This window comes from Mustela erminea, chromosome 2, assembly GCF_009829155.1.
Source record: "Mustela erminea isolate mMusErm1 chromosome 2, mMusErm1.Pri, whole genome shotgun sequence".
NCBI lineage: Eukaryota > Metazoa > Chordata > Mammalia > Carnivora > Mustelidae > Mustela > Mustela erminea.
In genome coordinates this window covers 31,598,201-31,625,832 of record NC_045615.1, presented here as the reverse complement: position 1 = coordinate 31,625,832, position 27,632 = coordinate 31,598,201, and the positions used below count along the sequence as shown (strand labels likewise).

The 27,632-nt window shown below is 41.9% G+C and overlaps 1 protein-coding gene across 3 annotated transcripts; it reads right to left on the bottom strand.

Annotated features, from left to right (window-relative positions):
• Window positions 1–46: 46 nt before the first annotated feature.
• TMEM192 (transmembrane protein 192) lies at window positions 47–26,668 on the bottom strand. Of its 3 annotated transcripts, XM_032332607.1 has the most exons (6): window positions 26,509–26,666; window positions 19,892–20,038; window positions 12,475–12,739; window positions 8,149–8,283; window positions 914–1,016; window positions 47–602 (listed from the first exon to the last, which is right to left on the bottom strand). In XM_032332607.1, the coding sequence occupies exons 1-6, from the start codon at window positions 26,533–26,535 to the stop codon at window positions 464–466; spliced, it is 816 nt and encodes a 271-aa protein (XP_032188498.1). In that variant the 5' UTR covers window positions 26,536–26,666; the 3' UTR covers window positions 47–463. The 3 variants fall into 3 exon arrangements, with proteins under 3 accessions (XP_032188498.1, XP_032188499.1, XP_032188500.1); XM_032332608.1 differs by lacking the exon at window positions 8,149–8,283 and having other exon boundaries at window positions 26,509–26,668; XM_032332609.1 differs by lacking the exon at window positions 19,892–20,038 and having other exon boundaries at window positions 26,509–26,667.
• Window positions 26,669–27,632: the final 964 nt, after the last annotated feature.

Sequence of the window (27,632 nt, the reverse complement as noted above, 5' to 3'; positions counted from 1 at the left end):
CTGCAGGGGAAAACAACATTAACCACAAAAATAATGACTTCTCTCATCAGTTTAAGAGTGGAGAAAATATTACTTGATCAAACCCTTGTTTCAACTAGATCATCGCGTCAGATTACCTCCATATACATAGCCAAATTATTACCAGGTTCTAGTCTTGGGCAGGAAGAGTCGTTTAAACTACACCTTTGATCTTAGGATAAACCAGACAGGTAAACAACTTCAAAATGTGCAAAAACAGACGTTCTCCTCGAGATATCCAGGCTCTATGAAATACTTTTCAAGTGACCCAAAAGTCTCACCTACTAAAGAGCCATGCAGGTGAGAGCAAAATTAAAGTTTCCAACCAAAATTGTCAAATGCTATCTGGCAAAAACTGGCATTCCTGAGAATAGCTTGTCAGGTCATCGATCAGTCTTAGATTCCTCTGCATTCCTCTGCTACTGCTCTCCTGACCTTGAGCAGCTCACACGTGACCAGGCGGAGAGTCAAGGTCAGAGGAAGTGAAAGTCAACAAGCGCTTACTCAACAGGGCATTGTGTCGCTTCAGGTAGGCAATTATGTCTCCTTGCTTTTCAACGATCTCTTCTAGGCTTGAAATAGGCCTGCGAAGAATCAACATATTCACCAATACTCGCTGTCTCTTTGCAAATGGGTCCCTCCCAGTTTCCAGTACAGCATATTGTATTTGGGACTTTTTCTTAAGATGCTGTAAGCCAAAGTAATATTCCAAAATGAGGTTCTTTCATCAGACTTGGTTTTATCCAGGGGAATGGGAGTAAGCAAATCAAACTTAAATCTAAGGCACATATGCATAATCATAAATTCCAAGCATAAGAATGTTTCCTAGATTTTCAAGGCAGGGGAGCCTCATAATTCTCTTTCTCTAGTCTTTCATTCCCCACCCGAAGCTTACCTGAATCCAGTCTCCGAGGTAATATTGCTGGGGTAAGCATAGATTTTTTCTTCTTCAAGTACATCAGGTTGTGGTTTGGCTTTATTAAATTTTCGAATTTTCACTGAAATAATAAAGTCATTATAGTCAGGCTACCTAATTATGAAAAAAACTTTTACGTCCATTTTTTCAAATTATAATAATTGGCTATGCTTTTCAAGTAAGTTAATATGGACGAAAATGCTTCATAAAGTGAAAAAACAAGTTTGTTTATTGAAAATCTGTGAGCAGGCCTGAACTAAACACCGGACTACAGAGAGTGTCATTATTACTGGTCATAATAACAGCTACGATTTTTTTGGAAAATTTAAAAGACAGAAGGCACAGGTGAACTATTGTGCATGGATAGCCTCATCCAGTTCTCAGAACCACCCCCTGAAGCAGATGCCCTTATGACCCCTACCTTCTACAATAAAGTGAAGCCCAGAGAAGTTAAATAAGTAGTCAGGTTTCCAGTCCAGGAACCATGACTTTTTTCCAACAACCTCCACTGTTGATACTATCCTATAGAAAGAGCTACTATTTCAGGGAAAAATACTGATCATCAGTCTACATTCCAAGACAGTATGAAAAGAACCAAAATCGAAGCTTGCATGAGGAGCTTGTGGCAGCCCTGGAAAGCAGCCCCTTAACTCAGCAGAACTGGGATGGGAGGGATGATCATGGAGGAGGATGGAAGGGCTTGAGTCCAGTCTTGGGGGAAACAGGAAAACGAACTGCACGGACTAGGGGAGGAGAGAAGAAGGGTGATTTAGGTGTGGGAAGAGCCTGAACAAATACTTAGACCTTGAGAAGGGGTGTGTGTGCACTCACAAGGGGTGTGTGTGTGTGTGTGTGTATGAGGGGGTGGAAAGGTAGGCAGGCAAGACATGAGTGACTGCCAAGGCATTGATACTTTGTCCTGAGAGTAAATGGGAGTCACTGAAAGGAGCTCACCATCACCCCTGAAGGGCAGGGATGAGTAGGGCCAGCTCATGGTGGACCTTTTCTTTTCTTTCCTTTTTTTTTTTTTTTTAAAGATTTTTTTTATTTATTTGACAGAGAGAGATCACAAGTAGGCAGAAAGGCAGGCAGAGAGAGACAGATGGTGGGGCTCGATTCCATGACCCTGATACCATAACCTGAGCCGAAGGCAGAGGCCTAACCCATTGAGCCACCCAGGTACCCCTCATGGAGGGTCTTTTATGCCACACCAAGACTTCAGAAAACTCTGAACAGGGAAACTGTTAATGATAAGAGTTACTTCTGAATACAATTACATTGGCAGAAGGAAGGAATACCAAGTTAAGAGAACAAGGAAGGGACAGCAGTAGCAAGCCTATGGGAATTATCCACACAGGATGTGATGAGTGTCTCATTGAGGCAGTGACAGTGACAGAGGGGAGGAGACAGATATGGGAGACAGGCCAACTGAACAGGATTGATGACTGAGGGAGGGGAGAGAGTAAGGGGGAAGAAAGAATCCAGGATGACAAAAAGGTTTTGAATTGAGCAGGAGCTGCAGGCTGATGCTCTTAGCAGAGGGAGGGGAGGAGGGACAGGATGGGGGAAGGTTTGGAAGAAGAGACAGATGTTCAGGTCACTTCTGTCTTGGTACACTGGAACACCAGCATGGAAATGATCACTGAGCAGGTGAATATAAAGGTCTGGGTGGTTCTCTTCACCTGAGGACTGTCTACTAGTGTGGGGACAGTAACTTTCAGTAGGTAGAGAAAAAGGATGTGGGAAAGCTGACACCCACTAATAGTAAAGAGATGGGAAGAATCTGTTAAAAGGAATGAAAATGAATCTCCAGAGAGGGAGGAGAACCGGGAAAGAGCAGTCACTGCCAGGAAGGTGAAGACATGGAGAGGACCCAGGGGACGCAGCAGTTTGGAGGCCACCAATGAACTTGGCAGCTTGTGAGGGTGAGTGATGTTATGGACTGAACCGTGTTCCCTGAAAATTGACATGCTGAAGCCCTCACCCTGAAGTAATGGTCTTTGGAGATAGGGCCTCCAGTGAGGTATTTAACATTAAATGAGGTAATAAGGGTGGGGCCCTGATCGGACAGGAGAAATACCAGGATGTGCTTGCACAGAGCACAAGGCCATGTGAAGACACCCACAGAAGGCAGCTCAGGAAGGGAGGCTCAGGAGAAACCAAGCCTGTCCATGCCTTGACCTTGGACTGGCCAGCCTCCAGAACTGTGAGAAAATGAATCTGTGTGGCTTCAGCCACCTAGTCTAGGTACTGCAAGTGGGGGAAGTCAGTGGCAAAGAGGCAGAGAAGCAGACACGGTGAAGGCCACTCCCCCTCTCAGGGGTGACAGCAACTGGGGCAATTTGCACCCTGGACAGCAGTTAACTGGGCTGGGCTCTCGCCTGCCTGAACAATAACTCTGGGACCAGGCTGACATGAGTTGTCTCCCCCAGAGATGGCTACCAGGGGGGAGAAAGCCAGGGGAGAAGGAGGCAGTGACTGTCAACCCCGAATGAACATGAGAATTACACCAAATAGATGAGAGTATCTGCCATGGGAATGGGCTGGGGCGGGGGGGGGGGGGCAGGTCAGACCCCCGCATTACATTTTGTAAAAGCTCCACATGCCATTATTTCCTTTTTCATAACAAGTTTTCAGATATAATTCACATATCATGCATTCACCCATTGGAAGTATACAAGTCAATGGTTCAGTACTTCAGAGCACTAGGCAATCACCTCCACAGTCAATTTTAGAACACATTCATACCCCCAAAGAGAAACCCAGTACCCATTAGTGGTCATTCTCCATTTGCCCCCTGCCCTCTGGCTCTAGGTAACTGCTCATCTATTTCCTCTCTGTACATGTGCCTGTTCTGGGCATTGCATATCCATGGGCTTGTACACAGACTGTCTTCGCAATGACTGGTTCTACTTAGCATAATGTTTTCAACGTTCATCCCCATTGCAGCACATACTAGTACATCAGTCCATGTAGTCACTCCATTTAGGACTGAGTAATATTCTGTTGTATAGACTGAACACATTTTGTTTATCTATCCATCAGTTTACCCTAAAATCAATTAGATGTTTTCCCCTTTGGGCTATTATAAGCAGCACTTCTTTGAACAACTGTGTATGTGTTTTTGTGGAAATGTCTTGGATATATACGCAGAGTCATGAGACACTCTGTTTCTCCTTTTGTGGAGCTTCCAGGCTCCTCATGTGATTCGAATGTGCACTTTCAGCTGAGAATTAGGCTCAAGAAGTTGGAGTGAAGAGGTTAAAAGTGAGAAAGTTGTGTGTGGGGGGTGCTAAATGGCTCAGTCAGTTAAGCAGCTGTCTTCAGCTCAGGTCATGATCCCAGGGTCCTTGGATTGAGTCCCACATCCGGCTCCCTGCCGCAGGGAGTCTAACCTCTCCCTCTGCCTGCTGCTCCCCGTGCTTGTACTCTCTCTCTCACTCTTATTCTATCTCAAATAAATAGATGAAATAAAATTTAAAAAGTGAGAAAGTTGGGAGATGTGCAGAGGGTCCACCAGGAAGGACCAGGAGGAAGCACACAGTATGCCGCCAGAAGAACCAAGCGTGCCCAGTACCTAGATGCCTTTGACTTTCAGGTACAGCAAGGAAGTTGGAAATGAGAAGCACCTTCTGGCTTTGAATGGCACTGGCACAAAACCTGATGTGCTCTAGCTTGCAGGTTAGAGGAGACAGACTGAGCTGCGGAGCTCCCTCCAACAGGTCAGGGAGAGCACTCAACAGAGCGACTAGGGAGCCCCATTGAGGCAGGCAGGAAACCAGAAAAACCAGAGGCCTGAAGCTAGTGAGGGGTAAGTTTCCAGGAGGTAAACTATGTCCAAGGTCATCCAGTAAAGATGAAGGCTGAGAATTGAACCTGTTATGTGACATCTACCAGTGAATCTGAGCTGTTCAGTGTTTACATCTTAGTTTTCTAAAATGGTATTTTCCCCAAATAATCCCTGAATAAAGGAAGAAGCTTAGAAAAAAATGTAAGTTTCTTGAACTGGGGGACAGGAAATAACAGCTAGATAGTATTAAAGTAAAAGGGGACAGAAATAAAAGACATACCACAGTCTGACAAAATAAAAAGGTCTTGGGCACCTGAGTGGCTCAGTAGGTTAAAGTCTGCCTTCCATTCAGGTCATGATCCCAGGGTCCTGGGATGGAGCCCCACACTGAGCCCTGCATCAAGCCTCGCACTGGGCTCAGTAAGCCTGCTTCTCCTTCTCCCTCTGCTGCTCCCCCTGCTGTGTTCTCTCTCTTTGTCAAATAAAAAAATAAAACCTTAAAAAAACCCAAAAAACCCTACAGTATATTTAAGGAAACATTGTAATTTAATAAATTAAGCTTACTCTTGAGGATGTGGAGGTAAAACACTCATACTTGAATCTTCTAAAGAAATTAAGTATTTGGGGCGCCTGGGTGGCTCAGTGGGTTAAGCCACTGCCTTTGGCTCAGGTCATGATCTCAGGGTCCTGGGATCGAGCCCCGCATCGGGCTCTCTGCTCAGCAGGGAGTCTGCTTCCCTCTCTCTCTCTCTCTCTGCCTGCCTCTCCATCTACTTGTGATTTCTCTCTGTAAAATAAATAAATAAAATCTTTAAAAAAAAAAAAAAGAAAGAAATTAAGTATTTGCAGAAACCCTAAGTTTATAATTACAATTATCATAAACCTTTCCTATCTAAACCATCTATTTACTTTGAGAGTGTGAATTACCAATTATCAGGTTTTCTTACAGTAGGAAGCATATTCATTTGAGATTTAACAAGATAGTTTTTTTTTTTTTAAAGATTTCATTCATTTATTTGACAGAGAGAGAGATCACTAGTAGGCAGAGAGGCAGGCAGAGATGGAGGCAGCAAGAGAGGGGGAAGCAGGCTCCCCGCTGGCAGATCCTGATGTGGAACTTGATCCCAGGACCCTGAGATCATAACCCAAGCTGAAGACACAGGCTTAACCCACTGAGCCACCCAGGCACCCCAACAAGATAGTTTTTTAATGGTGTTTTTATTCAGATAAAAATTTAAAAATTAATATAAAGTAAAGAAGAAATATGCTACAAAGTCTTTGAGTATAGAATAAAGCAATTCTTTTTAATTAGAAGGCAATATATTAAAATAAATGGAAAAGAATAAAATAAAACCCTTTTTGTTTAATTCTAGGTGTCATGTAACTATTTGTGTCCAAATGTAAAAATGAGTTCCTGTCAGGATTCTTGGAATATCTGTTGCCTTTAACTCTTAAACACTCTCAGGATTTTGGTTTTTTTTAATCTCTTAGATGTCTTATTTATAATTAATTATAGATGCTACAGCAAATCCTTTAAAATCCTTTAAAAATAGTACAGTAAGTCCTAGAGAAATAAATCTTGGACTACATTTTAATAGTATTAATTTCCCTTATTTACATGATTAACATTCACATGATCTTTGGAATATTGTTATTACCTCCTTCTATGTCACAGAGCATTCTATAGATCTTTACTACAAGAAGGCCTGCACCCCTTGTAGTAAATAAAAGTTGTAGAGTACTAAAGTAACGGGGTAAGTGAATTCTCTATTCAGACCTAAACTATAACCTTATTTATAGCATCTGACAGACATGTCATAGACTGGAACTGATCTCAATCAAAAAGGTAATTCAGTATTCATTTGTCATATGGATCACTTTACTGAAATAGCAAGCTGTTTCTTATATATTGAAAAACTAATCTTACTTTAAAACTAGTCTCATACTGGGGGCCTGGGTGGCTCAGTTGGTTAAGGGACTGCCTTCAGCTCAGGTCATGATCCTGGAGAGTCCCAGGATCAAGTCCTGCATTGGATTCCCTGCTCAGCCGGAAGCCTGCTTCTCTTTCTGTGTGCCCCACCCTCCTTTGGTGTGATTTCTCTCTCTCTCTCAAATAATAAACAAAATCTTAAAAAAAAAAAAAAAACCAGTTTCATTCTTTTCTAGGAAGTTAAGTGGGTGATATACATTTTTTTTTTTTAAAAAGAGGTACAAAATGTAATCCTATCCATAATTTGGCTCATTGTTAGCTAATAATTATAGAAACATTTATAAAGATCAATCAATAATGTGACATTCACATTTACAAAGTAGTAATACCATTCATATTCTAGATACTCTCCTATTGGCCTAAGGAGATGCACAGAAAAAAAAAAATCGGTAAAGTGACATAAGCTGTGACCTGTGTGACTTTGCCCTTCTTGGCAAAAAGAAATGACCTTTTTCAAAACGGATACACAAGATATTTTATTATCACAAAATTACTGTTAAGCAGCGCCAGAAAATTAGCTACTATTTTGGACAGATTTTACTGCATATCAATATTGCAGCAGGAATGAAACCTAGATTTTTCCAGAGCTTGCATTTTTTTTCTGCTAAAAGTATTCTTCCAACTGTTTTTCACGTTAATATATCTAAAGCTTTTTTTTTTTTTAAGATTATTTATTTTAGAGGGAGAGTACACGCAGGGGGAGAGAGAGAGAGAGAGAATCCTCTAGCAGATTCCCTACTGAGCACAGAGCCTGATGTGGGGCTTGATCCCAGAGATTCTGAGATCATAACCTGAGCCGAAATCAAGAATCAGCCACTTAACCAACTGAGCCACGCAGGCACCCCTCTAAAGTAAAGCTTCCTTTAATTTTAACCCCTGAGAGTTCTGAGAAAGAGAGAGAGACACAGAGAGACAAATAGATCAATCCTCAGACAGCTCTAAATTTAGAAAATGAGTTCCTAAATGGTTTATCCTAAAGCAAGTCTAGGCTAAATGCAGTTTTGCACACATAATTTATTTACTCACTTATTTTGTATTTTGTCATTTTGAATTTAAATGCCAGACTTACATCTCAGTTGCCTTTGAAGAAGCAAATGTCTGTGGGTCTTTTCAATTTTTTTGTTTTTGGTCTTTTTTAAAGATAAGGTGATAAGATGTCACTTGACTTGATAAAAATTAGATTTTTGTATTGTTTTGTTTTGTTTTTGACAAAAATTAGTTTATGACACAAATTTAGAAGCATCACTGGTATGTTGCTGTTGGTTTGAAATCATGCAAGTTTCCATGTGGTCAGCAATGAAAAGTACAGGTGCTCAACAGGCTCCCAGCCGCTAGGAAAACCTTGCCGCAAAGATAATGGCCACGCTTCCCATGATCAGGGATGAAACAACCAGTTAATGGTCTTTGGCCCAACAGTCTTGCTGTAATTCTCACCTGTGTAAATGAGCAGACAGGTCAGGGAACAGATCAGTTCCAGGCCCAGGATGGCCAGGATGAGGTCAAGATACAGCCTGCTGGGCTCCGGGAAGGAGTGCTGCACGCACAGCACGAGGAGGAGAGCTGTGCTGCCTGCAGAGGACAGAGAAGTGCAGGGTTAGCAGAGCCCAGATGGGGTCCACAAGGCAGGCTATACCCAGGCCCTGTTATATGGAGCAGTGAAGGGAGCGTTGGTAAAAACCCCGAACTGCTGCTTTCTAGAGCGAAAAACCCCCAATGCAGCTAAGAGTTAATGATGCCCCCCCAATACAATTACATAAGAATCTGGATTTTCTTAAAAACCAAATTACGATTTTTTGTTCTCTACAATTATTAATAATGACATTGCATGAAGTCCCATGTGCATTTAATGCAGGGGTGCCTGGGATGCAGGGATGCCTGGATGGCTCAGCCGGCTGAGCGTTTGCCTCTTGATTTTGGATCAGGTCATGGTCTCAGGGTCATGGGATCCAGCCTCCTGTTGGGCTTCGTGCTCAGTAGGGAGTCTGCTTGTCCCTCTCCCTCTGCTCCTCCCCCTACTCTCTCTTTCTCAAATAAATAAATACATAAGGATGAAGTTTCTGGAAATTTGCATTACCCCAGTTCTTCTGAACCCAGAGGCACTTGAGGACCGTGGTTGCCCATCCTGGTCACATAATGTACCAGCAGAAAACTGCACAGCAGTTAAGAATGTTGCAGTTATGTGGACCACCTGGCTGGACATCTGGGACATGCTGCTGACTATGGACAAATGACCTGACACATCTGCTCCTCAACTTCTTTGTCTGAAAAATGGGAACAACAGTACCTTCCTCACAGTGCTCTTGTGAGGAATGAATGAAGTTAATATGTGAAAAATACTTAGGATGGTGCTTGGACACTATATGATCAATATGAACTGTTCCCCCCCCCCCACACACTTAGCATATCTATTATTTGGTTTTAAAGATCATTAGCCTTGTTTTGTACTTTCATTTTGAAGAATACAGCGCAGAAGGGGCAGTGTGCCTGGGATTTTTAAAGATTACACAAAACCAAAATCAGTAGTAGTAGTTTTATTTTTAAAGAGTTTCTTTATTTGTCAGAGGAAGAGAGCACACACAAGCAGGGGGAATGGCAGGCAGAGGGAGAAACACGCCCTGCCGAGCAGGGAGCCCTGGCGGGACTTGATCCCCAAACCCTGGGATCATGACCTGAGCTGAAGGCAGAAGCTTTTACCTACTAGGTACTGTTAGTTCACTTCCTCCTGCAACAGAGTTTGTGTGAGAAATATTATTTCCCCGATTTTACAGAGAAAAGGTATCAGGATGAAGTTAATCACTAGCCCACAATACTATCACATGCCATAGAAACAATGGTCACACTCATTGATTAGCTGGACGTTCTACATCCTCATGGATTTACCTTTTTATTCTTCATATAAGATAAAATACTTAAAGTACAAACAAGGTCAATACCTGCCCCAATCTCTTTGATCTTCTGGGTCCTTATATGAGCAACATAAAAGTCATGCCATCTGCAATTAAAAGTAAGGGTCTAATTGCTTAGAAATAGTAAGGGTCATATGTTAGCAAGAATTTGAAAGTGAGCAGAAAGGTAAGGATCAGACAACCCTTGGTGGGCCTCAAAAGTACTACTTCCTGACCGGTCACTTAAGAGACTGAACATTACTTTGGTTATAATGCATATACGGTCTTTAAGTTAAAAATGGATTTTTGCTTTTATCTTCAGTGGGTGGGAGGAAAGGTTATAGTGACATCTTCTGGCCAAAAACAAGTATTACACATCAGCGCAGAACATAACAAGCCAAGCTCTTCCTCAAGGAAGAGGTAAAAATGTCCCCCCTCCACCCCACAGTGAGTCAAAACCAGCCATCTCTATAAAATGCTTCTCTGTTATCACATGGCCCTGCAGCTGCCACTGAGAACATCGCAGAGTAGATGAACTCGCACCTGCCCTTTAAGAAAATGTATTAATAGAACACAGAAGAAAAAAAATTTAAATTCTGTAGAGCTGTTTTTCTGGGGGAATAAATTATCTTCAAATCTGGTTTCAAAATGTTTAAGTATTTATTCTGGACTCAATCCGAAAACGAGGTTCTCTAAAAAGGAAGGAGATTTGAACACCAAGGCAAAAATGCCTAAAGAAGTTCAATTTAATTCCATTCAGCCTTTTTAAGATGTTTGCAAAATCAACAAAGTGGGTACTAATGCAGCTAAGTCCTGTGCAGACTTTCCAACCTTTTGTTTTCCATTTTGGATAATGCATTTTATTATATCACAGTCTCTCACTAAAAGAAACACTGAACTTCATTTCAAGTAAAGCCAATTTCTTCCTCTCACCCTAGAAGTATCAAATAGCAACAGCAGCTTATCTTCTTGAGATGATTAACACGGCTCATACCAGAAGGGGGGAAGTCTACATCATGCACAGGCAGATACGTGGACACAATGTTCACAATGCGGGCAAGGAAATGTCACCCCAAAATACGCTTTTGGGCATAAGGATTATTTTTTTCTTAAGATTTTACTTATTTGAGAGAGAGAGAAGTAAGTGGAGCAGCAGAGGGAGAAGCAGACTCCCCACTGGGCGGGGAGCCCGACTTGGGGCTTGATCCCAGGATCTCAAGATCATGACCTGAGCTAAAGGCAGACGCTTAACGGACTCAGCCACCCCGACATAAGGGTTATTTTAAGCTGATTAGTTTTAAGAAACAGCAGACACGGGTGAATCCCAGAAAGCTGATGGAAGTTACCTTTCTAAAAAAATTTTATTTACTTATTTGAGAGAGAATAAGAGAGCATTATTCTCTCAGGGGGAGCAGCAGAGAGGGAGCAGCAGAGGGAGAGGGGGAACACCAGAGGGAGAGGGAGAAGCAGGCTCTGCATCAAGCAGGGAGGCCGATGTGTGGCTCCATCCCAGGACCCCAGGATCATGACCTGAGCTGAAGGCTGACACTTAACTGACTGAGCCACCCAGGTGCCCTGGAAGATACCCTTTTGTAAGAGACAGTTACAAAGGAAAAGTAGTTTGTAAGCGTGTCCTCCTTTCTGTACCAGGAAGAGAAGGAAGGCTTAGAAACTATTATCCACAGAGAAGGCAGACTTAAATCTGCATAATAATCTTACCGTTGTTTCCAGAGCTTTTACTGCTCACCCTCCCATTATTCCTCCCACTGCCTCACCACAATGTCTATGGTCTCTCTGGCTAGAGATGGTATTAAAGGTGGTGGCATGGCCCCTTTTAGAGAGTTACTCGGTTTTCTTGGGTCTCTCCCATGAAACACAGGAGGTATGCACGTTGTTGTTGTTGTTGTTTTAATATTTTATTTATTTATTTGACAGAGATCACAACTAGGCAGAGAGGCAGGCAGAGAGAGAGAAAGGAGGAAGCAGGCTCCCCACTGAGCAGAGAGCCCAATGTGGGGCTCCATCCCAGAACCCTGGGATCATGACCTGAGCCGAAGGCAGAGGCTTTAACCCACTGAGCCACCCAGGTGCCCAGGAAGTATGCATGTTAATAAATTTGTTTATTTTTTCTTGTTAACTTTTTATTATAGTGGGGTCTCAACCAAAAATCTTCCTAGAAGAGGGAAATTTTTCACACCCCCGCCATGATAACAAACACAGATGTGAAAGGAAAATTAAGACTATACTGGGAAAACCTGGGTGGCTCAGTCAGTTAAGGGTCTGCCTTCAGCTCAGGTCATGATCCTAGGGTCCTGGAATTGAGCCCTACCTTGGGCTCTCTACTCAGGGGGGAGCCTGCTTTTTATTCTTCATCTGCCTGCCCCTCCTCCTGCTTGTGTTTCTCTCTCTCTCTCTCTCTGTCAAATAAATAAGTAAAATCTTTTTTTTTTTAAGATTTTTAAAAAAAATTTATTTGACACAGAGAGAGAGAGATCACAAGTAGTCAGAGCAGTAGGCAGAGAGGGGGAAGCAGGCTCTCTGCTGAGCAGAGAGCCTGATGTGGGGCTCTCTCCCGGGATCCTGAGATCATGACCTGAGCCGAAGGCAGAGCCTTAACACACTGAGCCACCCAGGTGCCCCTAAATAAGTAAAATCTTAAAAAAAAAAAAAAAAAGAAAGAAAAGAAAAGAAAATTAAGACCATATTATTTAAAAAGCTTCAAGACAATAAGCTGATCTTATTTTAGTGGCCACAACACACATCACTCTCACAAACACGAGAGACTATATTTGATTATAAAGTCAAACCCCCCATTTGCCTTCTGCTGGCAATTCCACCACACAAGCAAGCCACAGACAAGCTGAGCCAGACTCACCGGTTGAGTGTATCATCAGTGCAAGTCCTTTAAGATGCCTCGTAGCTAGGTAGATCGTGTTATAGCCTCGGTTTCTGACTTTGTTGTGGTGATACTGGATGTAGCGTTCAAGAAGGAAATGCAGAATCCACAAAATAACTTTTCCAAGGATTATGACTGTCTGAACCTTCAGTGGGTTGGTATAGTTTCCTGGGCACTTGTCCTCAATTGGATTAGGGTAAGAACAAAGCACACCTGTTAAAAATGCTAAAATGACAAATACAACCTGGTGGAAATGAAAGCAGTAGGATTAATATTCAATATTTAGAATTAAGAAATGATATTTACCACCCAAGCACATAGTCATACCTATGACTTTTGTGATCCTATTTTTATAAATGAATTTACAAACTTTTTTCCCCCATTTTACAAATATTTTAAACAGAAAATTTGGAGAAAAGTTTGCAGAAAATTTGGAAACAAATCACAAATAAGAGAAGTCACCCCAAATCCCACCTAACAAAGATGAGTACTTAAACAATTTCTTGCCCACTTCTCTTTTATTGAAAAGAGTAAAAGCAGTTAATTTAGTGCTTCAGAGGTAACTAATAAAAAATCATGGCTTAAAAAACTTTACTTCTAGTTTCAGTTTTGAGAGAACAAAAACAAGTATGCAATTAGATCAACAAAAAATTAAAAGACTGGTGCCAAAATACAGGCAAACAGAAATTCTCATATATTCTCATATATTGCTGGTCTGGGAATAGATGTGGAAAAAGAATCTGGAAGCATCTTGATCCTGTCCTAAGAACTCTACTCATCAGAAGTAACAGCCCCAGTTCAGACAGCTCTATGACTACCAATATTTATTATAGCATTCTCTATTATTTGCAAAAACGCAGAAAATTGCCCGAGGATATGTGTTCATCCATAGCAGAATGCTTGAGTAAATTAAAATACATCTACTCATAAAACAGAGTAGTATTGAGCTATTAAAGAATTAACTAAATCTTCCTGTATTAATTTGGATGGATGTCTGTATGTTAGGATTAGTAAATTATAGAGTAGTAGTTCAAAGTGTGGTTTACAGACTAGCACAATCAGCATCACAAGGGAGCTAGTCAGAAATGCAAATTATCAGGCCCCACCCAAAACCAGGAGAATCTGGAAATGTCACCAAGCTATCTAGTTTAACAAGCCTGCTGGGGAGTCTGACACAGGCTCAAGTGTGAGGAACACTTGGGCAGAGTGATAAATACAGTATTATCCAACTGGAGGGCGGGGGGAAGAAATAGGGGAAATCCTTTAAAATATGTATGAATGTGTGTGTGTGTGTGTGTGTGTATGTGTGTATGTTAAGCAGGCTCCATGCCCAGGGTGGAGCCCAACACAGGGCTGAACTCAGGACCCTGAGATCAAGACCTGAGCTGAGATCAACAGTCGGTCGGTCACTTAACCAACAGAGCCTCCCAGGCACACCTCTTTTTGTACGAACTGAACGAAAGGCACTGAGATATACCCATTTATTAACTCAGAGAAAAGGGTTGAAGCAGATAAAAGAGAAGATAGGATTTTATCTTTGTACGCTTTGGTAATGTTTTACTTGTTACGATAAGGAAGTTATTTTGTAATTTTAAAAATCAAATAAAGAAAAATGTATCCTTGGTATTCATCACCAAACACCAATAGTAGGCCATCCTAGCATATAATAAATCTACTTAAAATATATATGATTTGTCTATGTGATTTGTCAAGAGCAGTCATATTTGCTAGGGCAACTCAAGATGCCTATTACCATAAAGGAAAAAACTGAAAGGTCGAGAAATTCCCTATACAGGAAAACACTGTACATTGAAGCAAGCTGATCCATTTTTTATAAAGTAGCATATAGACATTTTGCTTGTTTAAATTTTTACTTAAATTTCAGTTAATTAATGTCTATGGAGTGGAAATTTAATGTTCGTTTCAGGCGTACAATATAGTAATTCAACAACTGTACACAAGCCGGTGCTCATGGCAAGCGCCTCCTTCATCCCCATCACCTACTTCTCCTAACCCCCCATCAGTCTGTTCTCTATAATTAAGAGTCTCTTTTTTGGTTTGTCTCTCTCTTATTTTTTTTTCCCTTTGCTCATTTGTTTTGTTAATCCACATGAGTGAAATCACATGGCATTTGTCTTTCTCTGACTATTTTGCTTAGCATTAATACTCTCCAGCTCCATCCATTTATCATTGCAAATGGTAAGATTTCATTCTTTTTTATGGCTGGGTAATATTCTGTTGTATATATATATATCACCTCTTCTTTATCCATTCATCAGCTGATGGACACTTGGGACTGTTTTCATAATTTGGTTATTGTAAATAATACTGCTATAAACAACAGGGAGCATGTATCCCTTTGAATTCGTGTTTTTGCATTTTTTTTTTTAAAGATCTCATTTATTGATTTGACAGAGATCACAGGTAGGCAGAGAGGCAGGCAGAGAGAGAGAGACGAGGATACAGGCTCCCCTCTGAGCAGCGAGCCCGACGCGGGGCTCGATCCCAGGACCCTGGGATCATGACCTGAGCCGAAGGCAGAGGCCTTAACCCACTGAGCCACCCAGGGGCCCCATGTTTTTGCATTCTTTGGGTAAATACCTAGTAGTGCGACTGCTGGTAGCTCTATTTTTAACTTTTGGTTGAACCTCTGTACTGTTTTCCAGATTGGCTGCACCAGTTTGCATTCCCACCAACAATGCTGATGGGTTTCTTTTTCTCCACATCCTTGCCAACATCTGTTGTTTCTTGTGTTGTTGATTTTACCCATTCTGACAGGTGTGAGGAGATATCTCATGTAGTTTTGATTTGCATGTCCCTGATGATAAGTGATGTTAGGCATACTTTCATGTGTCTATTGGCCAGGTGGATGTCTTCTTTGGAGAAATACGTGTTCATGTCTTCTGCCCATTTTTTAATTGGATTGTTTTTTGGGTGTTGAGTTTTTAAGTTCTTTGTATGTTTTGGATACTAACCCTTTATTAGATTTGTCATTGGCAAATATCTTCTCCCATTCTGTAGGTTGCCTTTTAGTTTTGTTTGTTTCCTTCGCTGTGCAGAAGCGTTTTATTTTGATTTAGTCCCAATAGTTTAACTTGTTTCTCTTGCCTCAGGAGACTTTTCTAGAAAAAGTTGCTATGGCTAATGGCAGAGAAATTACTGCCTGTATTTTCCTCAAGTTTTGTGGCTTCAGGTCTCACAAATTTGGTCTTTCATCCAGTTTGAGTGTATTTTTGTGTATGATAAAAGAGAATGGTGTAGTTTAATTCTTTTGCATGTTGCTGTCCAGTTTCCCTGCACTGTTTATTGCAGAGACTGTCTTTTTTCCGTTGGATATTCTTTCCTGCTTTGTTGAAAATTAACTGACCAAGTAATTGAGGTTTCATTTCTGGGTTTTCTATTCTGTTCCATTGACCTATGTGTCTATTTTTGTGCCAGTACCATACTGTCTTGATCACTACAGCTTTGTCCTAGAACTTGAAGTCAGGAATTGTGATGCCTCCAGCTTTGCTTTTCTTTTTCAAGGTTGCTGTGGCTATTTGGGGTCTTCTGTGGCTCCATACAAATTTTAGGATTGTTTGTTCTAGTTCTCTGAAAAATGCTGTTGGTATTTTGGTATTTGACAGGGATTGAATTAAATGTGTAGATTGCTCTGGGTAGTATAGGCATTTTAACAATATTTTTTTCTTTGAATCCAGGAGTGTGGAATGATTTCCCATTTCTTTATGTCATCTTCCAATTCTTCATCAGTGTTTTATAGTTTTCAGAGTATAGGTCTTTTACCTCTATGGTTAGGTTTATTCCTAGGTAGCTTTTGGGTTTGGGTGCAATTGTAAATAGGACTGATTCCTTGGTTTCTCTTTCCACTGCTTCATGATTGGGTGTATAGACATGCAAAAGATTTCTGCACATTGATTTTGTATCCCGTGACTTTACTGAATTTGTTATTAGTTCTAGCAGTTTTTTGGTGGATCTTTCAGGCTTTCTATGTGTGGTCTCATGTCATGTACAAACTGAAAGTTTTACTTCTTCTTTGCTAACTCGGATGCCTTTCTTTCTTTTTGTTGTCGGATTGCTGAGGCTGGGACTTCTAGTACTATGTTGAATAAAAGTGGTGAGAGTGGACAGCCCTTGTTGTTCTTGGCTGTAAAGAAAAAGCACAGGACGCCTAGATAGTTCAGCTGGTTAAGTGTCTGCCTTCGGCTCAGGTCATGATCCCAGGATCCTGGGATCAAGCCCCACATTGGGCTTCTTGCTCAGCGGGGAGTCTGCTTCTCCCTCTGCCTCTGCTGCTCCCCCTGCTTGTGCTCTCTCTCTCTCTCTGACAAATAAATAAATAAAATCTTTAAGAGAAAGCTCAGTTTTTTTTTTCCCATTTAGGATGATGCTAGCTGTGGGTTTTTCATATATGGCCTTTATTATGTTGAGGTATGTTTCTTCTAAATGTATTTTGTTGAGGGTTTCTTATGAATGGATATTGTACTCTGTCAAATTTTTTTTCTGATCCATTGAAATGATGGCATGGTTCTTATCCTTTTTAAAATAATTAATGTGATGAATCATGTTGATTGATTTACAAATATTGAACCACCTTTGCAACCCAGGAATAAATCTCACTTGATTGCGGTAAATGATTTTTTTAAATGTTTTGTTGGATTTGGTTCGCTAGTATTTTGTTGAGGATTTTTGTGTCTATGTTCATCAGAGATGTTTGCCTACGGTTCTTTTTTTGTGGTGTCTTTATCTGGTTTGGGTATCAGGGTAATGCTGGTATTTTTCTTGCTTTTTAACATAAGATTTTCTTAGTCCTAAAATGAGGGCAATCGATCCCACAGTATCATAGGCAGGCATTTTAAAGATTTTTTTTTTTAATTTATTTGACAGAGAAAGAGAGAGAGAGAGATCATAAGTAGACAGAGAGGCAGGCAGAGAAAGAGGGGGAGCCAGGCTCCCTGCTGAGCAGAGAGCCTGATGTGGGGCTCAATCCCAGGACCCTGAGATCATGACCTGAACTGAAGGCAGAGCTGAGCTTAACCCACTGAGCCACCCAGATGCCCCTGTAGGCAGGCATTTTAATATAAAAAGGTTTTTCAAAGTCATGTGTGTGTATGTTTGGTGTGTATGTGGGGGTATAAATACATAGAGAGTATGTTATGCAAATTAAAGATACGTTATTAAAAAAAAAGAAGAAAACAGGCCATAATCCAGGGACCAAGAGGCCACCTCTTTAGTTGATAATCCGGGGATTAGGAAGACCTGGTAGAACCAGGCCACACATAACTACATCTACACAAGGAAAAAGGATGCTCCTCTCTCCTCAGGGTATTCAGTTGTGAATTCAAGTCTACATGGTGTGTGTCACTGGAGCAGCGGCTGAACGAGTCAATGAACCACATTCATTCTTCTCATAAAGACTTGGGATTGCTAAGAACTCCTGACTTTTCACACTGTAGCAAAGAATAACTACATCCCCTCGTGCTTCAGATCTCAGTGACCAAAATGGAGATGATTAACAGACTGGATGCAGAGCCATCGATAAGCTTACACCAAGACCGTTCACATGTACAGGTGTTTTGCTTATTTGTTTTTCCATTTAGGGGTTTCTTTTTGTGTGCATGTGATGTTGAATTTATTTACTTCTTTATTCTTGTTGATATAACTGGCATATGCCATTGTGTCAGTTTAAAGAGGACAACTTGGCTTTTGGTTTGTTTTTTCTCTCTTTTTTAAAAAACTTTTATTTTAGTTTCAGTAATCTCAACGGCCAATGTGGGGCTCAAACCCATGACCCCGAGATCAAGAGTCACACCTTCCTCCAACTGAGACAGCCAGGTTGATTTGATACATTTATGTGTTGCAATATAATTACTTTCCCAGTTAGCTAACACCTCTATCACTTCACATCATGACCGCTTCCTTTTTGTGGTGACAACAATTAAGATATCTAATCTCTTGGCAACTCTGAAGTTCATAATATGTAAAATATGGCTGACTGTAGAAACTAGGCTATGCATTTGATCGCCAGGACTTTTTTCTTTTTTTAAAGTGATAGAATTTTTTAAAGCAAGGATGCAGAAAAAGCTCTCAGGAGTGAGAGGGGTCCTGACAGGGTTGCTCTCTCCAGAACTTATTTATCTACTAGTTGCGACACATACATCTTTAGTGTTCTGCTGCAACTGGACTTCTCTCCTTAACATTATTTTCTAAGTGTAGATAAATTGATAAATTTCTGTGTCAAAATATTTAGATTCATCTACATTTTTTTTAATTTTAGTAACTGAAAAACACATGTATATGGTAAAAAGACATTTCAAATAGTACAAAAGGCAAATAGTAAAATGTATCAGGTATGCCTTCTACTGAGGACCTCAGACCTCCACCACAGTGACACCTAGTGTTAAAGGATCTTGTGAATGCTTCTAGAAATTTTCTGTTTATACATGGGAATAAACATACACACCAGCCCTCTCAATTATCTTTTAAAATGTGCAAATGGGAACATTCCATGCAAACCCGAATGTAAACCTGTGTTTGTGAATACTCAACAATGTAAGTATGAAGGCTAGTCTAATTAATATATACACATCCACCCTGTTTTTTTTTTTCCCAACAGTTGCAGAGCATTCCTTCATATGGATGGGAAATACAAAGTGTCCTCTGAATGGTGGTAGTTGCAATATCTTGATATTACAGACAACATTACTATTATTAACAATATCCTTACACATGTGCAAATATATTTGTAATAAATTCTTTGATGTAGAGATATAATAAAAAAGTATGTACATTTTAAATGTTGTAGATGTAGGGGCGCCTGGGTGGTTCAGTGGATTAAAGCCTCTGCCTTCAGTTCAGGTTGTGATCCCAGGGTCCTGGGATCTAGCCCCACATCAGGCTCTCTGCCTGGCAGGGAGCCTGCTTCCTCCTCTCTGCCTGCCCTTCTGCCTACTTGTGATCTCTCTCTGTCAAATAAATAAATAAAATCTTTAAAAAAGAAAAAAAAGTTGGTAGATGTAGCCAAACTGCCCTCTGAAGATCATACACACACACACACACACACACACACATTATTATTATTACATTTTATATATACATAAGAGCTTGTATATATATATGTGTGTGTATATATATATATATATATATTTTTTTTTTTTAAAGATTTATTCATCTGACAGAGAGACAGAGAGCATAGCAGGGGCAGCAGCAGAGGGAAAGGGAGAAGCAGGCTCCCTGCTGAGCAGGGAGCCTGACACAGGGCTGGATCCCAGGGCCCTGGGATCATGACCTGAGCTGAAGGCAAACACTTAGCTAACTGAGCCACCCAGCCATCTTGAGCTGATATATATATTTTTTAAGAACATTGCCTCTGCATGGATTATTGTCCCAGCCAACTTACATGAATTAATAAGAGAAGATTTGCTATGATGACTGTAGGAAGAGGGTGGAATCTGGGTCTAAACTGAGCATGTAATGAATGGTGTAGAAGATGCTGGGTGTCCAGAAGAGGGTCATCTTCAATACTTTGGGTGAGATCCAAGGAACCCTGAGGTACGGAAAAACAGAAGCAATCTTTTAATCCCCATTTTCCAGATTATGTTTCTAAGACAAATCTACTAAATTCTAAAGCATTAAAAACCATTACACAAGTTAGAGGCAAGAAAAATACCTTCCCTACATAAAGTGAGTTTAAAAATAACATAAACTTCTAGGTAACTACTGTATACATGTTGGTGAAAACAAGTGTTAAAATGGGTTGAGGAAATCTTACTTCAATTATCTTCAAGTGAGGTATTACATAATGAGATTAAAGCAAACAATGTTTTCTTTAAGTCCTCAAACTTAGATATTGATTTATCTAACATTACTTAGATTATTGATGAAATAATTACATACGGTTGCAATTCTTAAACTACAACCTGATGTTCCACAAAATTTTGGAAAGTTGGTGGAGGCTTTATTAAACTTTCAGTTATGATAGAAATGTTTTAGAGAAGGAAACAGATCACCATGATAGAGCTTCCAGGAGACTTTAGTTGACAGATACCAGAGTCTCAATGAAAACAACTTGCAAAGTTCCGGAAGTAGCTGATGGCATTGAGCTGCAACCTAAAAATTCAGTCTGACTCATTTAAAGGTGCTGTCTTGGCAGGAACAGTACTACCAGATCTCTGGCTCATATAACCATCTCTTAATCTAAGACCCGTGCTGAAAACTCTTATATATAAGATACTATAAGATGAAAAAATTATAAAACACAGTCCCTGTCCAAAAGATTACATTTTCATTGGGGAAGCTGGGGATAAAGGTATACAGGATGAAATAATATTATAAGTGAGCTAACTGGACAAAAATAGGATGGAAATAAAGATTTCACCGGAAAAAGAGAAGCCTGAGAATAGCATTTGGAAAGAGATAAGGGCTCTTTGGAAGGGGTAGAGTGAGACAAATGGTATAGGGATGGTTTCTGGGCACCAGATTACAAAGATAAAAATAATAATCTGGAGCCTAATTCAGATCTGGGGCGGGCTTCTCAGTTTCCAAACTCAGGCATTCAATGCTGCTTTGCAATTTTTTTTTTTCATTCAGTGCCTGCATACAGCTTCCTGTTTAGTTTGCTGTAACTTACGGTATGATTCTGATTATTTCTGTTCTTTTCCACACTCCTCTACCTCTAGCTTTCTCTCAGTCAGCAGACAGATGTCCCAATCTTCACAGAGCTTCCTCTGGCTACCACCTGCGCATCCTTCCAGTTCTGCTGGGTCAATTCCTACACATAACCTTCCCGGGCTGCCAAGCATCTAGATCACGCCACACCTCCACGCCCTCCCACATAGTTTGGTGCTTGCCTCCTCTATCATACTATCCTGTGACAGTCCTACCTCTTACCTATCCTCCCAAGTAGATTACATGAGACCTACAAACTCCCCACCACATATCTGTCTTTGTAATCTTCACGCCCAACAGGGACTGGGGGTTAGCACCCACGGAACAGATGATGAATGAATGACTGTTCCAATCCTACCTCAGCAGTGTTCCTAAGTCAGTCAGGGTGTCGTCAAAGACCTGGGCTAAGCAGGAGAGGTTATCAGGAGCTGTCGGGGAGAATCAGCTCTGACCAAATGCAAAAGCAGTAAGTATTATGCTTACAGGTAAGCTCCTAAGGAAACTGCCCCATTCAGATACCAGTTCTCCTGCTTCCTTAGTGGTGAGGGAGTTACTTCATCTCTATGCCTGTTTCTCATCTCGGGAAACACAGTGCTGCTAATAGCAACTGCTTCATAGCTTTGGGGAGGGGGGAGATCAGACGAGTTACTATTCATAAAAGGGCTGGAACACTGGCTGGCACAGACGTGACAGTCAGTATCAGCCGCTGCTGTCTCTACCACTTGCTCTTCCCTTGCTCCCCATGGAACGCCTTACCACTCTGGCCCCTCAATCTCATCTTGCTCTCCATTCTTCACTATTCTCGCTAGGTCCCATCATTTCTCATGGCCTTTGCCTTCTAGTCTCCAGACCTTAGCAACGTCTTGCTGCAGTCCATGTCTTCTAAGATGAACATTTACGTTTCTCTCCCCCAAAACTTGAGTCCCTCCCCATTCTCCTCTGGACAAAATCCAAATTCTTAGTCTGGCTCTCTGTGTTAGAATCCCTTCCCAAGCTACTTTTTGGGTCTTGCCTCTCGTTACTTCTCTCTCCTTCCCGATGCTGACTGCTCATGCGCCCATCTCTCACAAATCTCTTTCAGTCCCTGTGCCTTTACTTACTTTGGCCCACGTGTCAAGGGCTTATCTTAGCAAGAACACTGGCTTCACTGATCCTCAACATTGTTCCTACTGCCCTGTCAGCCAACACTGTACTTCTCATGTCCCCAAGTCTGACTTGGATCTCTTTTATATCTTCCGTATGTCTTTTTACCCCTTTGAACACACAGAAAACAGATATAATAATTTTTCAATGTTCCTGTTTGCTATTTTTAGTATGTCATTTCTGAATCATTTCAACTGACTTATATGTCATGTTTTCCTGCCTTTTGCATGCTTGGTAATTTTTTCAACTTATTAAGATCCAGTTGACATATGGCTTTGTGTAAGTTTAAAGTGCACCAGGAGTTAATATGACACACTTATATATATTGCAAAATGATTCCCACTGAAGCATTACCTAACACCTTCACTACATTACATAATCATCAGTGCCTGGTAATTTTGGATTGGATGAAAGACTTCCCAATTTACTGCTTTGGGTGTGGGACAGTTTTGTGTTCCTACAGTCTTGAGTTTTTGTTTTTTTCTGGAACACAGTTAAATTACTTGGAAACAGTTTGGTCTTTTTGGCCTTGCTTTTTTTTATTTATTGTGGGACCACAGCCATGTTTATTTATTTATTGTGGGACCACAGCCATGTTTAGTCTAAGGCTAGTTTTTCCCCACTATGAAGGTAAGACCTCTGTGAGACCTAGTATCCTGTGAATTACTGAGTTTCCAGCTGGACTAGTGGACTAGCCACGATGCCTGGCCCTGTGTGAGCGCTAAGTTCCGCTTCCTCTAGTCATTTCAGGTGGTTCTTTTACAGGCCGTGGGCAATGTGCTCACAGGCCCATACTAAGCAGGACTCTGCTGACTCCCTGAGGGGCACTCTGCACATTTTCAGTTCTCCTCTCCAGGTACTGCCACGTGAACTCTCATTGCCTCAGTCTCCCCAGACTCTCAGCTCCATCTCCTCAACTCAGGGAGCCTGCTGACCTCTGCCGGGGCACCCTTTCCTGTCACAGCCCTCAGCCTCTCTCAAGGGGGGTCAGCTGGGGCAGTCATATGACTCACTCCATCCCCCTCCTCTTGGAAAGCACTGGCTTTCACTGCCCAATGTTCAATAGCTCAAAAAAATGTTGTTTCCGATATTGCATGTAGTTTTTTGGTTACTTCAGGCAGAAGAATGAATCCAGTCCCTGTTATACCGTGCTGGCTAGGAACAGAAGTCCCTACTGCATTCTCACACATGTGTATTACAACTTCCAATGCTAACCACAGGACAGCAAAGTTGTTGGAAAAGTGTGCTTCACATGGGCAGAGACACTGTTTTGTACCTTCATTATACCTTTAGCATCTAACAGAGCACAGGCTCAGTATGTGTGTGGAGTGAACAAAATGTTGCCCAACTTCTTGAACACTTGGGGCCTGAGAGTTTCAACAAAGCATGCCTTGAGACCTTAACTCTAAGACTACTGTCCATTTATCTCCCATTTACCTCCCTTGCATGACCCTCCTTCCCTAGCCTAAATGATCTTTCTAGACGGCCCCACAAATACCCTTATTTTTTTCAGAATCCATACAAGCCTTAAGTTCTCTATAAAACTTGTTATGCAGGGGCTCCTGGGTGATTCAGTCGGTTGAGTGTCAGACTCTTGATTTCGCCTCAGGTCATGATCTCAGGGTTGAGATGGAGCCCCAGTCAGGCTCCGAGTTGGGTGTGAGCCTGCTTAAGATTCAATCTCTCCCCCACCCCCTCTAAAAAACAAAAACAAAGAAACAACTTGTCCTGCCAACTGTTTTCTTTCTACTTCACAACCGCTATAAAATGTACTGCTCATAATATTAATTTGGAATAGTTCTTTTTTCTTCAAGATTTTATTTATTTACTTGAGAGCGCAAGCAGGAGTGAGCAAGAGTGAGCATGTACAGGGGTGGAGGGGCAGAGGGAGAGGGAGAAGCAGACTTCCTGCTGAGCAGGGAGCCCCATGTGGGGCTCAATCCCAGGACCCCAGGATCATGACCTGAGCCAAAGGCAGCCGCTTAACCCACCCAGCCACCAAGTCTGTATTGTATTTTTTCCTTATGAGTGCTATCTTGTATTTTTCCCTCTTTAATGTATATGTATTCTGTTTCTCCTGATTACACTAAACAGGTTGGAAATGATAATATGGTTTCTTCTTTACGTCACTTATTAGACTCAGTAAATAAAACATATTTGAAGGCTATATCAAATCCCCTGTCTAGTGGATTCTACAGGAAATGTGTAACAATGCCTCATCACTCTCAGATGGCAACTCACCATTTCCACGTGAAAGGTAAAATGAAGATAACTCCTGGAATCCATGTAATTTCTTCGCTTACACTCTTAAGAACTACATCATGACCTGGACAAGATATCTTCTGTTTTGCCCACATGGATCTCTTTCCTCTTCTTTTGTGATAGTAACTGGATCTCCTCTGGGGACTCACTGTCTACCTCTCCATTAAGTCCCAATGGGAACATCCTTCAGTACTTTTCACCCTCCTCTGGGAAGGTGGAACCTCTGGCCTCTGGTAGAACCTAAGGGGGCCGGACAATTCAATTCTTTATGTGAGCGACAAAGCAAAGGGAGACTAGGCACATTCAGTCCAGGGCAGACTCTGAAAGGACCCCCGTCCCTTAGATCTCTTGTGCCGCCCTTGACTGGAGTCCTTTCAGAGGCGCAGGTGTTCACTCACTCTGATCCTTTCAAAGAAATTCCTTTCTTCCTTAAATCAGTCAGAGTTGGTTTCATAGCTTGCAAACAGTGAACCCTAAATGAAAAGCCTTTGCCTCTGTTAACTCTTTTAAGTGTCTAGGCCTATGGCATACACCGTATTTTTAGCTTTTTACTGAATGGTAGAAATCATAGCCACAAATTACCCAAAACAGGCAACTTGCTCAGATCTAAAGTGATTTAGATATGTAACTGTTGGTGAAACATTAATCTCCATTTGTTTGGTGGAACAGATTTCTAGAATTGTACTCATCCTAAAACTAAAAGCTATAGATTCAAAAATCTGGGGGCAACTTAGCATCAACCAAGAAGCATTTACTGCACACATTTTCCTGATTTTTTCCCCCATACACTGTCAGCTTACAAATGTCACCCTTAAAAATTCAGAAACAATGATTTATTTCTTCAAATGTATGTGAATATCAAATCTACCTTCAATGTCTTACAGTTAGTTTTACATTTTTTCAACTGAAAAAAAATTGGTAGGTTTTAGCTTTATCATTAGAAATTGTTTGGATCTTAGTTAAGATACTTTAAGTGTGGTTGTTACTTACATAAGAATCTAAGCTCTTGTAGGCCTGGGACTGTTATGTGTCTTGCCTAATGCCCCTAATTCAATGACAGGATCACAGTAATATTCCTGTTTATGTATTAATCCAAATTAATGCTTTAATGTAACTGTCAACTTTGCATTTCTCAAGGATAAATTGTATTACCTGTCAATGAGGCAAACCAGTTAATTCTGGGCACAATTACATGTTTCCCCTAAGAAAGTTTCAATATATTTAAGTCAAGATTTCACTTTGTACTATACAGACTGTAAACTAGGCCTATGGTTTGTTGGTTGGTTGGTTTGTTTAGTAATCTGGTTTGGACCCATGAAGTAAGGCAATTTAAAATATCCTCCCATGACTATCACGCTTGCAGTCAAAACATCACAACACTGGTTTTCTCCAGTGCGGGTTTCTGAGCAATGACAGCGACGAGTCGGCCCGTGGGACGGCGGCGGCCTGACTGCGTGTCACAGCCGCTCCAGGTCCACAGCGCTCTAAAGCCCACGCAGAGAACGCACGACGAGGGAGACTGACGCCCCTGCGCCCCAGGACACGTGAGCGCAACCCAGCCGCCCGCGCAGACACGCGCGCGAGGGAGGGCTGTCAGGCCAGACGCGCATCACGTGAAGCTCCCAGTTCCGGGATCAAAGACGCGCTCCGCACGTGAGCTGGGCGCCCGTCAGGGGACCCCGCATCCGCGCACCCACCGCCCAGCAGCCCACCCGGCCTCCACCGGGGAACAGAAGCCCAGAGCCGGCGCGTCGCGGACCCCACTGCCTCCTGGGGTCTCGTCCCAGGATCCCGCGCCCCGGGTCAGCCCTGCACAGGAAGCGCCGCCTCCAGCCACGGCCGCAGCGGTGAAGGGTGGCTTCCCCTGGCAGTCTCCGCCCCGCGCGCCCAGCCAGGGAAGAAAGGGGTTCCGGGACCAGCCTCCCTCCACTTCCGCGCACTCACGTCCTCCATCCTGCCCCTCGTGGCCATTTCCCGAAGCCTGAGGCCGAAGCCCCGGCCAGCCGGGCCTCTCCAACTGCTCCCCGCGCCGCCGGCCTAGGAAAATTGCCACCTTCTAAGACTTAGCCTCCCCCACTTCAGACACACCCACTCCTGCTCCCGCTCCGCCTCCGTCCTCCCCCGAGCCCCGCCTCCTCACTCGCGATTGGCCAAGACGTGGGGGCGTGTCCCGCCCTGAGATACAGGTCTGTAGGCCTCCCGCGGCTGTACTGACCGCCTGGCTTCCGGCAATCTCTGCCCAGGTCGGGTGGTGGCCAGAGCTTGGGTGTTAAAGGTTGCATTCCGAATCCAAGAATTTAACTGTTTTTGCCGCCACTTGTTTCTTTTTAAAAACATTAACTTTTCTCAGTCTTCCTTAGTTTGTGTTTGGAGGCACAGCTCCATGCATGAGTAGAGCCAGCTATAGAATCCTACCACTGCCATTTGTAGCTGGAAACTCCACCAGTAGAGTGATAGGAACAGAATAAAGATTCTAATCTACATGACATATTTACACATTTCACTAATGGGAAATGAAGCAGTTCAGGATTTTTAGGGCTTTTGTTTCTTTTTAATGTAATAAATAAATAAAACTTTTCTGAAAATTCATGATATTTTTTAAAGATTTTATTTATTTATTTGATAGAGATTACAAGTAGGCCGAGAAGCAGGCAGAGAGAGAGAGGAGGAAGCAGGGTCCCTGCTGAGCAGAGAGCCTGATGCGGGGCTCGATCCCAGAACCCTGGGACCATGACCTGAGCAGAAGGCAGAGGCTTTAACCCACTGAGCCACCCAGGCGCCCCAAAATCCATGATTTTTATGTTGTAAAAATGTAAAGAAAGTTAAAAAAAATTGTGTTAAACATCAGTTCCTGATCTGACTCAGCTACTAGTGGGAATATGCACACTTTCATACTTTCTAATGCTTATTTGTGCATTGCATATGGTGTAATCCTGTTTATGACATTGGAAATAAAATTACTCAAGTATCAGTCAAGGAAAAGGTGATACAAGACTCCGCCTAATCTTTACAGTCTCAGGAAATTTTAAAATTTCCTGAGGTTCTATAAATTATTATTATTATTTTGA

Bases quoted from the DNA above. Each gene is read 5' to 3' on its own strand.
- TMEM192 (XM_032332607.1), bottom strand. From the start codon at position 26,535: ATGGCCACGAGGGGCAGGATGGAGGAC. The intron at 20,039-26,508 runs GTGAGTGCGCGG...TCCGTACCTCAG, and splicing joins CGAGGGGCAGGATGGAGGAC to GGTTCCTTGGATCTCACCCA. The intron at 8,284-12,474 runs GTGAGTCTGGCT...TGTCCTCTGCAG, and splicing joins ACTGATGATACACTCAACCG to GCAGCACAGCTCTCCTCCTC.